This window comes from Mesoplodon mirus (genome assembly GCF_964341445.2).
Source record: "Mesoplodon mirus genome assembly, chromosome: 17".
In the NCBI taxonomy this organism is placed as follows: Eukaryota; Metazoa; Chordata; class Mammalia; order Artiodactyla; family Ziphiidae; genus Mesoplodon; species Mesoplodon mirus.
In genome coordinates, this window is record NC_138993.1 from 73,826,388 (window position 1) to 73,842,412 (window position 16,025).

The 16,025-nt window shown below is 38.6% G+C and overlaps 1 protein-coding gene across 2 annotated transcripts in view; it reads right to left on the minus strand.

The window, feature by feature from the left end:
* Nucleotides 1-3,685: 3,685 nt before the first annotated feature.
* The window catches only part of NALF1 (NALCN channel auxiliary factor 1), a 581,296-nt gene continuing 568,956 nt past the window's right edge, over nt 3,686-16,025 (minus strand). Inside the window, exon 3 of one of the 2 annotated variants that reach the window (XM_082601935.1) lies at nt 3,686-5,787. In XM_082601935.1, the coding sequence (XP_082458061.1) occupies nt 5,498-5,787 (290 nt within the window). In that variant the 3' untranslated portion in view covers nt 3,686-5,497. Of the gene's footprint in view, nt 5,788-7,547; nt 7,595-16,025 lie in introns of those variants that run through there. The other variant, XM_082601936.1, reaches the window with a different exon arrangement.

Sequence of the window (16,025 nt, forward strand, 5' to 3'; positions counted from 1 at the left end):
CTGTGTGAAAAACATTTCCAGGAATCATCCACTCTGGGCCAATAGGACAGCACATTTTAAAAGCCAATGTCTGGGGCTTCCCTGGTGGCGCAGTGGTTGAGAGTCCGCCTGCCGATGCAGGGGACACGGGTTCGTGCCCCGGTCCGGGAAGATCCCACATGCCATGAAGCAGCTGGGCCCGTGAGCCATGGCTGCTGACCCTGCACGTCCGGAGCCTGTGCTCTGCAACGGGAGAGGCCACAACAGTGAGAGACCCGTGTACCGCAAAAAAAAAAAAAAAAAAAAGAAATAAAGGATTTCTGTAGCTGCTAGCATACCACATAAAGTTGTAGGGAAACCTGCATTTTTCACATCATTCATAGTCTCTCAGAATTGGGTGGTATTACTACTTTGGCTCTATGTTTTTATTTATTCAAAAATTGTACTTGAGTGAATTTAGAATAAGAATTTTAAAATAACATATGAGTTTATATAGTTGTCCCTATTTTTAATATATCACACATCATCAACAAAAATGGAAATATTGTTTCAGTGCAAACATTAAGGTACTTAATATGATATGGAAATTAAAGTCACATGGGGGAAAGGAAGAAAAGGTAAAGAGAAAAAGTAAAAGAACAGTCAAGTCATCCCCACTGCCTCCACCCCTGCCTGCCACATGCTTGCTGGATTGGACCCGGGCCACGGCAGTGAAAGCTCCAAATCCTAACAACTAGACTGCCAGGGAACTCCCCAGTTCAGAGTTTTTCTAATGTCCATATAGAATTTTAACTTTTGCTTTGATTTTACCATCTTATCATGCCATCTATTTTGCAGTGAAATGGCCAATGGGAAATGGACATAAGTTGAAATTTGCTTTTCAAAGCCAGTGGCTTCCTCGTTAGCCAGCACTCAGACAACTGGAATCTTGCAGCAGCCAGTGTTGCAGTGAGCTGGGGGTTTAAGGAGAGACAGTCTCCGTTTCTATATCTGTAGGTCAACAGCCTATATCCACAGATCAAGGTCCAGAGTCTGACTTCCAACTAAAGTTTTAAGGGTGAAAGTGTTTGAAGCTGTTATAGTTGGAAATATGGAGTGGGTAAGACACATGCCAAGACACCCACATATCTATTAGGTGGGTGAGAGGTGGATGGGAGGGGAAGAGAGAGAAGAATTAGTGAAATAAGAAGGTTAATGAATAGACCTGCTTAATCCATTAATTTACTGAGAGTCAATTTACTTAGACTTAATCAATAACTTCTCAGGCTTCCTAGTTTTTTCACTGTGATTTCATTGTGTGGAAATTGTAGTACTAATTTAAGACAAAAGAGATATCAACTCAGCATAGACATATATTCATACAGAATAAATGTAAATTTACTGCAGTGTTTTTGCTTAAGGAACAAGAGGCACCCTCTTGTTCTCTCTCTATTTATCTATCTCACTATAAAAATATGCCAGAGATATATAACCCTTTCTCCCTATATACACACATGGATGCATATATAGTCAAATACCCATCTGCAGTTATAGTGAAAATAAGATGCAGTTTTCATTTCTTTGCAGATTGTATGCTTCCAGTTGCAATAACGCTGTAAATTTGGCTGTTACCAAGAAAGAACTAAAACAATGCCTGAGACTGATCAATATTTTAATGTTGTCCAGATACCAAATGTCATCTGCCAATTCAGGTATTTGGCATATGGGTCTGACACCCAACTACATCTTTCATTTATTATATTTTTCCTGGTAAAAATGAGGCTCTTATTCATTCATGCAAAAATCCATTTTTGTTTTCCTTCCCTCCTCCCTCCCTCCCTTCCTTCCTTCCTTCCTGTCTGCTTTTTTCCTTGCTGTGCTCCTGCCTTCTTTTATTTTAATGACTACAGGTCCTAGTAATTAACAGTATCAATTCATTGGTGAGGAACTAAATTGTTTTTTTTTTTATCATGGTGTCATTTAAAAGAACAACTTCTGCTTACTATTTGTGGGTGAGGGGAACAATACTATCTTTTTAATGAAGGAGAAGTCAATATAATGTACCACCAAACATCAATGCAATAAGGAGTAATATATAATTCCATTTATGTTAGCTGACATTTGGTTTTGCAGTATCAACATATTCTTCAAACTGGGATTTCTCTATTGCAGAAAAAAAAGACAATCATAAATATGGAGAATTCTGTTTCATACATTTGTGAAGAATATAGTTTTCTTGATTTTCAACTTGTTTTCAGAAATAATTGTTTTAATATCATAATTCATTAGCTAGTATGCAGTGGATATCTACCACGAGGAAAATAGAACAAGATGATGATTACAAAGGCGCAATGTCTGAATATTTTCTGTGCAGAACATCAAGCATGTTATCAAGTAGGAAAACCACTGCAAATGATCCATGGATGTAGTGAGATTTGGATCACCAACTGGTTGCATCACAAATCATCAATGGTTGTTTCTTGACTTTGTAAAGGAGTCATTGCCTATTTGGATTCTTTAGCCAATCGCAGGAATAGCTGCTTTAGTTCACTGTGTCAGTGGAAATGTCATAAGCAAATGGTTACCCATTTACAATCATAAATACTAGGCACGGAGGCCCTTCTCACATCAGAGTAAATGTGGCAAGAAAAAAATCTGACCAGAATTACAGTGGATTCCACCTCTGGCTGACCTGCCATTCCCCTTCCCACCCCACCACCTCTTCCTCACCTAAGCGAGAATTTCGTATTCACAATACTGCATGGGTTTTCCCAGCTCTTGAACTTGCCTTTTGGAGGGCTTACCCCCCATGTAAAGTAGCGGTGGTTTGGGTTTCCCTCTTTTGGCCACCATTCTCCCCAGACTAAAGCTAAAACATGGGCAGGTGGAACCATCCAGTCCCCTTATTCTGGAAAAGAATCTTAATCAGTTGCAAAAAATATTAATAGAAAATGAAACCCCATTGTTTATTTTGGGTTTTTTTTTGAAACTCCATTGTTAAGGGATGCTATTTGTCATCACTTTGCCCTGTGTCTAGAAATAGTAACTTCTTGTCATCCCAGTAAGAATGGGTGGAACTTGCATCTTCTGTTGTGTTATTTTCCTGAAAGAATGGACTTGCTTCTGGCATGAACAGAAGCACAAGGAACACTGAAGAAACAGAGAGTGGGATGGGGTTTGTCGGGCAGAGGTAGACGAAGGTCACGACAAACTTTGTTGTGGTCGTATACCTTAAGGTCATTAAGAGGTCAGTGGAAAAAGAGCTCATCTGATACGTTCTTCCCCATGAGTCATCACTCACCCCTCCCCCTCCAGTCATTGCTCCCTAACCCTTCTCATCCCACCCCCAACTCCACTGAAATCTAGAATCCTCCACTAATTAGACTTTACCAAAACTCACTTCTATAAGTCTCGCAAAATTCAATGCAGTTAATATGCGCCAGAGCCACTGTCCACCCACTGTCCCCAGAAATAGTACCATTATTTTCATAAATTACAAATGCTGTGCCTGTGTGGGTGCACGTGTGAATGTGTGTTTGCATTTGAATAAAAAACAAATTTCAAAAAAGGAACAAAAACTGGAGAATTTTGCATTTTTGGTGGTTTTTTTTTTGTATTTGCGCAGACCATTTTAGGATTTTCAGTCTCAACAAAACACTATTAAAACAAAGAATCTAGTAAAATATTTGTGCATGTACTGCTAAACAATTCTAGCAATTTTATTAAGCAATACCTTTATTATTTTGAATATTCTTAACAGACTGGAACAAAACAGTTTTTTTTTTTTTATTCAAAACAAAATATGCATACTGTAACGCGTGTCGCAGAGTTAGGTATGATGCAGAGATTAAAGTTTTGTTTCAACAAAAACAAATGCCTGGGGGAATTTCATAGCTAGAAAGTTAGGAACTAAATTTTGTTCGCTAAGAGGACCTTTTCCATGGTTTTCCTTCATCTGCCAGCTATACAGCAATCATCCCTGAAATGCAGTTCCCGAGTGTAGGTAGAGAATAGTAAAGAATGTGAAGTGGTTCTTTTAAAATTATTTGTTTTGTTTGTTTGTTTTAAAAACAGCCCTTATTAACTCTCCCTTCCACTGATTCTACTGTAAACTCATAAAAGCCTTTTTTTTTTTTTTTTTTTTTTTTTTTTTTTTTTTTTAGAAAGCAAATTCATAGACACTCAGCAGGTAAAATGTTCCCACAAAAAGAAAAAATACAAACAGAGCAATCCGATTTCTCCTCTTGCCTTCAACTATCTAGAGCATGTGAGAGTGGTAACGTTTCTGTACTTGAATGAAAATGGCTAACCTAGTTTTTGAAAAGTTCTTTTCGATAATGCAGAATTGCATACACTTTATACCTGGAGTAATTAAAAACTGTATGTGGGGGAAATACTGGGGTGAAATGGTCTAGATTCTGTATGCTGCAGGTGTCTGAGCACATCTGCTAGCCCTCCACAATGGTAAAGGAGGAAAAAGAAGTCCAGATTTAAGTCCTCAGAATCCTGTTCCTGTAACAATGGCCAAAAGGTGCTCGTGTAGTCCTGCAACAGAACTGAAATCCCAGGGAAAGCCCAGCCACCTGCGGCTTCAGGGGAGGACTCCCTACCTCCTTACACCCCCATTCTGGGCGGCTGCTTCCAGCCACCTGACCAGCGAGGAAGGCCTGGGCCCTTGGAAGGGGGAGCTAGACCAACCGAGTTCATGGGAGTTTTCTATGCTTTTGTTTTATTTTCAACGTAAAGATGTGCTAACTGTGGGACCCTACCTGTTATGGAGAGCACTTGTTTGTTCAGCTAGAAAGGGCCCCCCTGGTTCTGCTCCGTTGCGGGTTTGCGCAGCAGCAGCTCAGAGGCCCAGCGGAGCGTGCACTGCGCCCACTCACGGCAGCTGCGACAAGAACAGAAGCAAGCGGATGTCGTCTGCTGTGGGTGGGGAAGGCCCGGGGTGGGCAGGCCGGGAGGGGCGTGGGTTCCAGAGGCAGGAGGGAGAGTCAGGGAGTTTTTTTATTTTTATTTTTTTGTTGTTTTCTTTTTTTTGTCTTTTTTATTTTTTTATGATTTTTTTTGTGTGTTGTTGTTGTTTGCTATACCGTGAGGTCATAGCCATCATTCCGCTAATAGAAACTGACAGGACATGAGACAGAACTATCTGAGGAACACACACAATGACTAGAAATATATATATAGAGAGAGAGACAGTGAAAAGACTTAGTTTACCTCTGAGAAACCATCCCCCCCAAATAAATCCTGTATTAACAAGTGCAAAAACAAAACAAACAGATAAACCCAAATCAAAAGGAAAGCAAAGAAAACCTCCAAACATTAAAACACAGTGTATAAAATGGTGTGAGAAATTGAAGTCACTTTCCAGCCTTTTAGTCCATAAAAAGCTGTGTGTGTGTGTCCTTGTTTGGATTCAGGTCCCTCTGTTCCAGTTTGGCCCTCCAGGCCCTGCACGAAGTGATGCGCGGGTCAGAGCACCCAGGCCATGATGCCAGTGGCCAGGGCGGCAGGCATGCTCCAGGGTCCAGCGTCCCTACTCCTTGCTGGCCGAGCGCTCGTCAAGTGCGTGGATGCCCCCGAAGCCCAGGGCTGTGGCGTTCTGTGCCGCCGAGGCCGTGAGAACTGTGTGAAGGAGCATCAGCACAAGGACACACAGTCTGAGTCTGCTGGGGCCCAGCCTGGGTGCTGCTGAAGCAGGGAGCGACGTCCTGGGACAGGAGCCGCCTCTGTCCACCGTCCCTTTGTAGGGGGTGTTGGATTTTGCCTCTCTCCTGACGTCACAGCATTCTGGTTCATCATTGGTTAGAAAGGTTTCGTAGAGCCCTGGGGGGTGAAGAAAGGGCAAGGTTAACAGGCAAGAGGAAGATGGGTAGGAAGGCGCTCAGGGCAGACGGCAGCGTGTACTTTAACATCTGATCCACAACATCTTACAGCAATGGAACATTTTGTAAAGGAGAGTCAAGTCCATACAATCTGGGTCAATGGTCAACGATGCTCTCAAACCAGTACTTTGAGGTTCCTCATGCTCTTATTGTACTCTTGGTGGTCATCCATGAAAGTTCTGTGTTGTGATGAATACAGGATAAAAGATTTCATTAGGTCAAAACCAGAACCTGAGGTTCTGGATCAACTTGGTGACCAGGAACATTCAACCACCATTTTCTCTTTAATAGGAATGTGATTAATTAATGCAATGCGTAAAGTGACACCCACTAGTTATGAGTTAGCATATTTAGCATATTTTATTTATGAAACCACCAACAAATCATAATACCAGAGCTACAGGAACCATGTTACTAATCACGTCCCCTCAGGAACCTCACCAAGGCTCACATCTCCCTTTCTTGCTGAATTGGCTTAACATCTACACACCCAAAGCGTGACCATTTCCTTTTGTAAATACTTCTCTTATTCTTTCATTTGCTATTCTATTGATGACTGCCTACATTGAAGCCTGTATTGTCTTTTGCCTGGACCACTGGGGGAGGAGTCTCTGTCTCATCCTTCTCCCTTTCCCATCCTCCAACATTGCTTTTTAGTGATTGTGGGTCTAGCTCACTCTCTCTTTCTCTCTTATTCTCTCTTCCTTTTTTCTCTTCCCTCACCACAGAATCTCTCCTCTTTCTGCCTTCTCTTTTCCCTTCTTCCTCTAAAAACACACATTGTTCTTATTTTTAAATTGATAAGTGGATACTTTTGAAGTGATGAAAAAGAATAAAACAACTGGCTATCTAAATCTTCCAATCTCATTTCTTGATAGATTATAAAATTTTTACGTGGTCGCTTAAGCCATTTTGTATCCTTTTTTTTTTTTAACCTGACTGAAACATTTTTTCATGAGATTTAGCATGAAGTTTCTACACAAATTTTATTCTGTTACTCTCAAGCTTGAAAAACTTAAAAATGACGATAGAGTAATTGTTAGGATTCAATACAATGTCACATGTAAAGTGCTTGGCTCAGTGCCTGGCACAGAGAAATAACTTGAAAAATTTGACTACTGTGAATTATAATCACTATTAATAGTGCCTCATTGACTCGACCTTACTCATGAAATCTAGTCTCCTTTCCTCTCTCTCCAGACTCACTGCTCAGTGCTCCAGACATCCTCAACTCTTGGCTGATCTCAGAACACGTGACACTTCCACCCACATATGTACCACGGCTCAAGCTTCCTTTCTGGAATTTTCTCCATCAATTCATAGAAGTAACTCTCATTTCTCCTTCAGGTTCAGCTCACATGGAATTCCCTTTGTGACGCCTATATTCATAGTCCTGGGCACCTAGTGCATTTTGTGTAACTCTTCAATAGAGCAATTATTATTTTTTCTTTTAATCACAATTGCTCATTTTCATGTCAATTTCCTTACTTATGTGTCACCGTAAGAGCAAGAACTATATAGTATCAGCCTTGTGTTCCCAATATGTTGCAGAATGCCTGAATAAAATAGGTACTTAATGAGATTTGTTACATGAATAAGCTCAATATATATTTATTCAATAAAGAGTCTATTAAATAATATACACTGCAATCTTCAGTTTCTTTAAAAAAAATGACCAAGATATCCTTATAATGATGCTTACAATATTCATTTCTTCTTAGGCATTCAAAGGTAAACTTCACCTTCGCCTAGGTAGAATATGGAAAAAAAACTGAATTAATGAGGTCTGCAGCTCTGACATTTTTATTGTATGTATTTTATTCTTTTTTCAAATAAGATACCTCACTGGTAGACTAATCATTTATTGAAGTATACGTCTTCCAAAATTATATTCTACAAAGAAGACAGTTTATAGTTAAGATTATAACAATAGAAATCTAAAGGTCATTTAGGTCAACATTTTAGAATGGTAACAGTCAGAATATCTTTAACAATGTCATCCAGATAAGAAGCTCTTCCAAAGTTGCTCAGAAGCCAGGTCACTGATTTAGACCTAAAGTCATTTCAGAAAAAATAAGGCAATTTGTTCAGGTCAATCAATGTACTCTTCTTTTGGACTAAAAAAAATTAATACTCTTTCTTTTTACATTGTCCATCTTTTTAATAAGAATTTTTATTCAGAGTTATCCATGCATATTAGTAATCAAATAATTCTACAATATATTTTATAAGAAAAAATTCTTCCACCTCCTCCATCCCAAATTCTTCCTTCTCAGAGGCAAATATTGCACTTTTTTATTTGTTTCTGTATTGGCTCCATTTCCGGAAATAACCTGTTTTATACTTTTCGTGATTTTTCATTTTGTATCACTATCACTTGTAGATTCCTCCCGCCCCAACCCCGCCACAGGACATGTGAGGATAAAACATTCATTCTGCACCTTCTCCAGCTCATAGGTGACCCCCTTCCTCTATGGTAGCATGTTTAATACTCGGTGTTCCTTTATTGGGATGCTGTAAAAACAATTGTCAACTCAGACGTGCAGTAAACTTTCATTTTCCATTCCATTTGATTCCACTTTGTTTTTCCTAGAACTAATACTTACTAATTCTTAGAGTTTTCTACAGTTACTAATTCAGCACCCATTACGTTGACAGCTCTTTCCTACCAGTGGTATTTTCCTGAAGAACTATCTCCTGTAGTCTTTTACCATCTGGACTGGTGGCTTTTATGCCTAATGCATAGATTCCAGCCTGAAAACTCCAGTGAACCTTCCTCTTGGGGATGCTGGCTGCCTCTTTCCTGTGGATTTCCTATCTCCTGTTCCTTACACCTCTTTACTCATTTTGGTGGACTGGGTATCTAGTATTTTCATAAGGACAAACTCTTGGGAGTAAATTTCTGAGAAGCTGTATGCCTAAAAACGTTTACCTCACGTTTAATGGATTGTTTGGCTGAGTATGGAATTCTGGCTTAGAAATTCTTATAATTCAGCTTTATTTGAGTGATACTCCCATATTTAGTTGTTGAACCTCTGGGACCTGTCCCATAATATTCTTATCATCTCCCTTGTTCATCACTTCATCCCTTGCTCTGCTCTCTGGAGGATTTGGTGAGCTTTACCATAAAATAATTTTACTGAGTTTTTCTTTTTTTTTTTTTAAATCACATTTTAATTTCAAGAGCTCTTTTATATACTCTGAATTTCTTTTTTCAAGTGACTGTTCTCATTTCACAGTTGCAATACATTCTTTTATTACTCTGAGATTTTTACAGCACTTTTATTTGTCGTGTTTTATTTCCTCCCTGCAGGCATTCTTTTTTTCTCCAGATCGTTTTTTTCTTCTTTGTTTGTCTCTTACTTTTTACGTGGGAAGCCCTCCTCACGTCTGTCACCCAGTCCAACAACGTTCTCCAACCATCTCCAAAAAATAGTTCCCCTCCCACAAAGAAATATGCCAGCACTTTTCTCTGGAGAGGGAGGCATGGGTTATGGAGATCTGACAGCCTCATATACAGACTTCCACCTGGTCTCCCTTATGTTGTCACCTCCTCCGAAGCATTTCATGCTGTCAATTCCTGTGTCTGGAGAGAGTCTTGGATGAAAATCTGGTTGACTCTTTGCTTCCTCTCTGCTGCTTTAGCATTCACTTTTCTAGGTGTCAGCAAATCCTTTCACATGCACCAATTTTCTTTCTAGTTTCTAAGAGGATTTGGTTGTTGTCTCCTTATCCACTCTTCTCTCCTTTTGGAGTTATGCCTCATAACGATGTCTTTTCTCTTGGGTCTGCCTAGGAAACTTTACTGCACTTTTCTCTACATTGGTCTGCTTTGTCCTGATCTCTGACTCACTCCTTCAGCCAGGAGTGCTGCCTGTGGCTGGATTCTGCCTCAGTGTCTCCCCAGAAACTGAAGACACAGGGCATCTGCGAAGGGCCAAGCCAGCCTCGGATTTTTTTCCCTCTGTGGAATCCTTGTTCCCTAACTCCCTCGCAGGTACAGTTCTGAGTTCTCTCTAGTAAACTGTCTGGATACAGATGCTTCCTGGGAAAGCCTACCTATAGCAGCCAACCCTTCCTCATCCTTCAAAGAAACTATAAGAACATATTACTTAATTAAAAATGTTCTCAAATAATCTCATTGCACAAACATATAAGAGATCGGGATTAGGAAAGGAAAAGAGCAATTTTTTCAGTTAATGAAATGTTGTTCTTCTACAGTTTGCTACAAAATGTTCTATCTGCAATCTCTAATGAATCATTACCTATTTGACATTGAAAATAATAGTAGTAGCAATTATTCTATCTTATAGTACCAACCTCATGAATTATTTCTGAGTATTAAATAATACACATAAACTGTCTAGAACAGTGCCTGGCAGGTAGTAAAATGTCACGTAATATTAATTATTCCTCTTATACGTTGGGATAAATAGTAGAGTCAGAATTTATTATTAGGAAGGGCTTTAAAGAACATCTAATTCAAATTCTTTTTCTGTTTTCAATTAGTCTAAGCCACTCACAGAAAAGCCTTATTTTTTACAGCTCAAAACAATTATTCTAGTATAGTCAGTATAAATAACATCTAAGTGCAGGAAAGACATTCTAAGGAAATCCTTAAAATAAACACATATTATTTCAATATAACCCTTCATTATCTCAGTAATTTACATTTTGCCATCTTTAAATCCAGGAATATGAGACTAATTTTTCAAATATTTGAATTAGTAATATGCTTTATAATATCTTTCCAAATGCAAAAGTTTAGAAAACAGTGAAGCAAAAAGAAGGGGGAAAATTACCCCAAACCTAATTTCATTAAGATGAAAAAAGAAACAAGAAGAAACTGTTGGAATTTGTTTCCTCAACTTTTTACTAACATGGACACACATATACCGTCAGACCTCATTTTATTGCACTTCACTTTATTGAGCTTCACAGATATTGTGTTTTTTACAAATTGAAAGTTTGTGGTGACTATCCAGCAAGTCTAAGGTGCCACTTTCCTCTATTTTTCATTTGCTCACTTTGTGTCTCTGTGCCACATACTGGTAATTCTTTCAGTATTTCAAACGTTTTCACTTTATTATATTTGTTATGATGATCTGTGATCGGTGATCTTTGATGTTACTACCAAAATTGTTTTGGGGTGCCACAAACTGCATCCACATAAGATGGCAAACTTGATCAATAAATGTGGTGTGTTTGCTCCACCGACTGGCTATTCCCCATCTCTCCCCCTCTCCCTCAGGCCTCCCTATTCCCTGAGACAAAACAATATTGAAATAAGGCCAATGAATAACCCTACAATGGCCTCTAAGTGTTCAAGTGAAAGGAAGGGTCACATGTCTCTCACTTTATATCAAAAGCTAGAAATGATTATGCTTAGTGAGGAGGGCATGTTGAAAACTGAGATAGGCTGAAACCTAGACCTTTTGTGCAAAACAGTCAGATTGTGAATGCAAAGGAAAACTTCTCGAAGGAAGTTAAATGTCTACTCCAGTGAACACAGGAATAATGAGAAAGTGAAACACCCTTAGTGCTGATATGGAGAAAGTTTGAGTGGTCTGGATAGAAGATCAAACCAGCCACAACATTAGGCAAAGCCTAATCCAGAGAAAGGCCTCATCTCTCTTCAATTCTGTGAAGGCTGAGAGAGGGGAGGAAGCTGTAGAAGAAAGCTTGGAAGCTACCAGAGGTTGGTTGATGCGGTTTAAGGAAAGAAGCCATCACCATAACATAGAAGTGCAAGGTGAAGCAGCAAGTACTGCTGTAGAAGCTGCACCAAGTTATCCAGAAGCTCTAGCTAAGAGAATTAATGAAGGTAGTTACACTAAACAAGAGATTTTCAACGTAGATAAAACAGCCTTATACTGGAGGAAGATGCCATTTAGACTTTCATGGCTAGGCAGAAGTCAATGCCTTTAAGCGTCAAAGGACAGGCTGACTCTCTTATTAGGCACTAAAGTAGCTGGTGACTTTGAATTGAAGTCAGTGCTCATTTACCATTTCTAAAATCCTTAAGAACTATGCTAAGTCTACTTTGCTCATGCTATTAGTGGAACAACAAAGCCTGGGTGACGGTGCATCTGTTTACTGAATATTTTAAGCCCACTATTGCAACCTACTGCTCAGAAAAAGATTCCTTTCAAAATGTTACTGCTCATTGACAATGCACCTAGTCACCCAAGAGCTCTGATGGAAATGGACAATGAGATTAATGCTCTTTCCATGTCTGTTAACATGACATCCATTCTGTAGCCCATGGACCAAGGAGTAATTTTTACTTTCAAGTTATTACTTTTAAGTAATAACTTAAAAAATTCATTTTGTAAGGCTGTAGATGCCATAGGTAGTGATTCCTCTGAGGGATCTGGGCAAAGTCAATTGAAAACCTTCTGGAAAGGATTCATCACTAGAGACACTATTAAGAACATTCCTGATTCATGGGAAGAAGTCAAAGTATCAACATTAACAGGAGTTTGGAAGAAGTTGGTTCCAACTCTCATGGATGACTTTCAGGGGTTCAAGACTTCAGTGCAGGATGTAACTACAAAGGTGGTAGAAATAGCAAGAGAACTGGAATTAGAAGTGGAGCCTGAAGATATGACTGAATTGCAGCCATCTCATGATCAAACTTGAAAGATAAGGAGTTGCTTCCTATAGATGAGCAAAGAAAGTGATTTAACGTTATCTCCATTCATTTGAGCATCTTTGATATATCATGGTCCATTATTTTAATTTTTCTTGATCTTTTTATATTTTTCTTTGCACTATGTTCTACATCTAAGAGTTTCACAATGATTGGAAAGGGGAGTTCCATCCAGTTACCCTTACCGTCAGATCTGTAGTGCTTGGTCTTGCCTTCATCCTCATATAATAACATTTTCAAACATTTAAAAATGTTTCTTTACCACTCCCTTTGTTGTCTACCATTTGCTGTGTGAACTTAAGTGCGTATCTTTTCATAATTTGTTAAATATGTGCAGTTATTCATTCTCCTAGAATTACGTTTTTAAAACATCACACACACTTGGGCAAGTTTGTCTAATTATCAGGATCATTGATGAGGAAGTTATCTAAATTTTACTTCCTCCAACTCCTAATCCCTCTTCATTTGGGGGGGCTCTATAATCAGATGTTTGAAACTTATTTATTGTCAAATTACTAACATTTTAATATCTTCCCTTCTAGTAATGATTAATAACATTTGCATATTGTTTTATATGTACCTTATTCACAGATTATTTGGTTGCAATTAATAGAAACTCACGGGAGCTAATTTAGGCAACAAAACGAAACAAAACCTAGAGCAGCTAATGGGAGGAATACGTGAAAAATTCAAGCCTATTCTATGAGATACAAGACTGAGAGCACACAAGGGAACATGAAGAACTAAATTAAGAAATAGCATGGTCATCAGAAGTAGGGGTGCCCCCTATAGCACCGGAATGATCTCTGTTTCCTGCGGCACATCTCCCTCATTTATCTTTGGGCTTTTTCATGGGGATAGGACTTCATTGTTTTGTTCTCTTAATTCAATGTCATATGGGACTGACTGGAATTGCTGGGTTCCAGTGACATGCTCCTGGGGATGCAGATCGACTTATTTGACTGGTTTATGCTGGTCTCATCAGCCACACCAGAGAGAGATTCCCACAGAACAAACATAGCTGTGCATGTAGGTTCACTCTCTGAAAGAAAAACGTGAAGTCAGTGTTTTTCTTTCTGCTCAAATCTGATATTTTCCACCTTGGAGCTTGTAGGCTATTTCTTCCATTCTCAAAAATCAAGAATGTTTGGAATTTGATCTAATTTCCTTAATTTTGCCAGAATGGGAAGAACCACTTTAATCTGCCAGTAAGAGTGTCTCTAAGCTCAGGAAAGATATTTCCCAGTCTTCATTTGGTTGTTATTTCTTTTGTTTACTGTGTATTATGTGTTTTCAATTTATCACATTCCCTCTCATCATTTTTATAGTTTTTCTCTCCACCTTGGACTTTGCCTCTGTCTTCTTCAAGCTTATCCTCCACTTTGCTTACTTCAATCTCTATATGGTTGATACCATAAGTGTATAACATATTTGCAATTGTTTTCTGTTGCCCTGCAATATATATATATGTATATATATGTATTATATATATATTAATCTAAATTAATTGTTATGTTTGCCTGATTCCCAGCCAAATTTCCTTTCCATGTTTCTCCCCTTGTTTTAAAGGGTCTATATGTCCTTGAATTTTATTGAGAGCAGATGCTGTCTAAAATTACCCTTGTAGTAACTTTTCTTAAATATATGCTATCATTCTGTCTCTCAAACTCTGTCTTCCTTCTTTTATGTGAAGTATATTTTATTAGGTTCCATATTTCATTTTCTCTGTGTTAAAAGTTGAATAGATTTGCCCTCCAAATATATCTTAAATACCTAAATCCTAGTACCTCAAAAGGTGACCTTATTTGGAAATAAGGTTTTAAGAGACTTAATCAAGTTAAGATGAGGTCATCAGCAGGTTGTGGAGGGTAGGCGTGCATAATCCACTATGACTTTTGCTGGGTTTTGTTTTGCTTTTTCTTTGTTTTTATGTTGGAAGTGAGTACCTTCATAATTCTATACAGTGTGTTCATATGTCTATTTCTTAATCCAGTGATTTTAGATCATATCTATTCTCAACTGACAAAGTTGAGTAGATTCATGTCTGTATAGTTCTCTCCTATCCCATTAATCTCATATTTGGCCAGCCATTGCTTTTGTTCTAAACTATGGTTACATCTTCTTACATGTTTTCATTCTGTATGTTAATTTTGAAAATTGAAAGTGAAAGAAAAAAAATTCTTAGAGTTCATGTCATGCCATTTCATTACAGTAACATCATTCAAATAATTTAAAATATCAGGCAAAATAGATGATTACTTTATATATTTTATCAATTCATAAAAACCATAAAAATTTTAGATAGCTTTATATTTGACTCACGATTCTCTTGCACATTTTTTTCTGAGATTCTAGTTGTCTTTCATTCTTCATATAATCAGGAAAAATATTATATCTTCATCCCTATGTCACTAAATCCATTTTATAATCATAACAATTTCAGTGTTCTAATATGAACAGGTTATTTTCGATGCACAGATATTATCTTATGATTTATTTTACTCCACCACGAATATTGAGAGCCTACATTACCCTCTTTCTTGTAACACTCTTTTGTTTTACTAGAGTAAAACTACAAGTAATGTTTCAGATGGGATATGTAGAAGGTAAACTTTCAAGAATATACACATTTAATTGAAACAGACTTCATTCTCCTATTTGAAAGACATTTTGCCTGGGTATAGGATCCAAGACTCACAATCTCTTCTTCTGATAACTTTGGAGGCATTACTCATTGCATCCTAGGGTCCAGTGCTGTGGGAGAAAACTATGACTGTATTTGTTTCCTGTCGATGTTGTGGCAAATTACTACACGTTAGTAGCTTGAAACACCACTCGATTATTTACTCACACTTCTGTAGGTCACAATCTAGGAGGGTTGGCTGGTTTCTCTGCTCAGTGTTAGCAAGGCCAAGATCGAGATGCTGGCAGGGCTGAAGTCCTTTTCAGGGTCTCTAGGGGGGAATTCACTTCTAAGCTCATTCAGGTTGCTGGCAGAGTTTGGTTCTCCATGCTTCTAGGACTGAGGTCCTTGCTTGCTGTTGGATGGGGCTGTTCTCAGACTCGAGAGGCCATCCTCATCCCTGGGCTCATCCTCCTCCATCTTCAAAGCCAACAGTGACAGTGTGGAGTCTTTCTCATTCTTCTAACCTCTCTGACCTCTCCTTAAGCCCCATCTTACCTGAATCTTACATTGTGTCTTTATGACTGACTCTGCCTTCGCTGATTTTCAGAGCCTGTGTGATTAGATGGGACCCACCTAGATGATCCAGGATAATCTCCATATCTCACAACCACAACCGTAATCGTAGCTGCAAAGTCCGTTTTGCCATGTAACACACTCACAGGCTCTGGGCATTAGTTCATGGGCATCTTTTTTGGGAGGAGCCATTATCCAGACTCACATCCATGCCACATGCAAAAACTCTTTACCCTAACCCAAGGTCCCAAGTCTCAACCCAATACAACTCCAAGTGCAGAAATCTCCCCTAAGTCTCATCAGTCCAAAACCCTCAAATTTCATTATC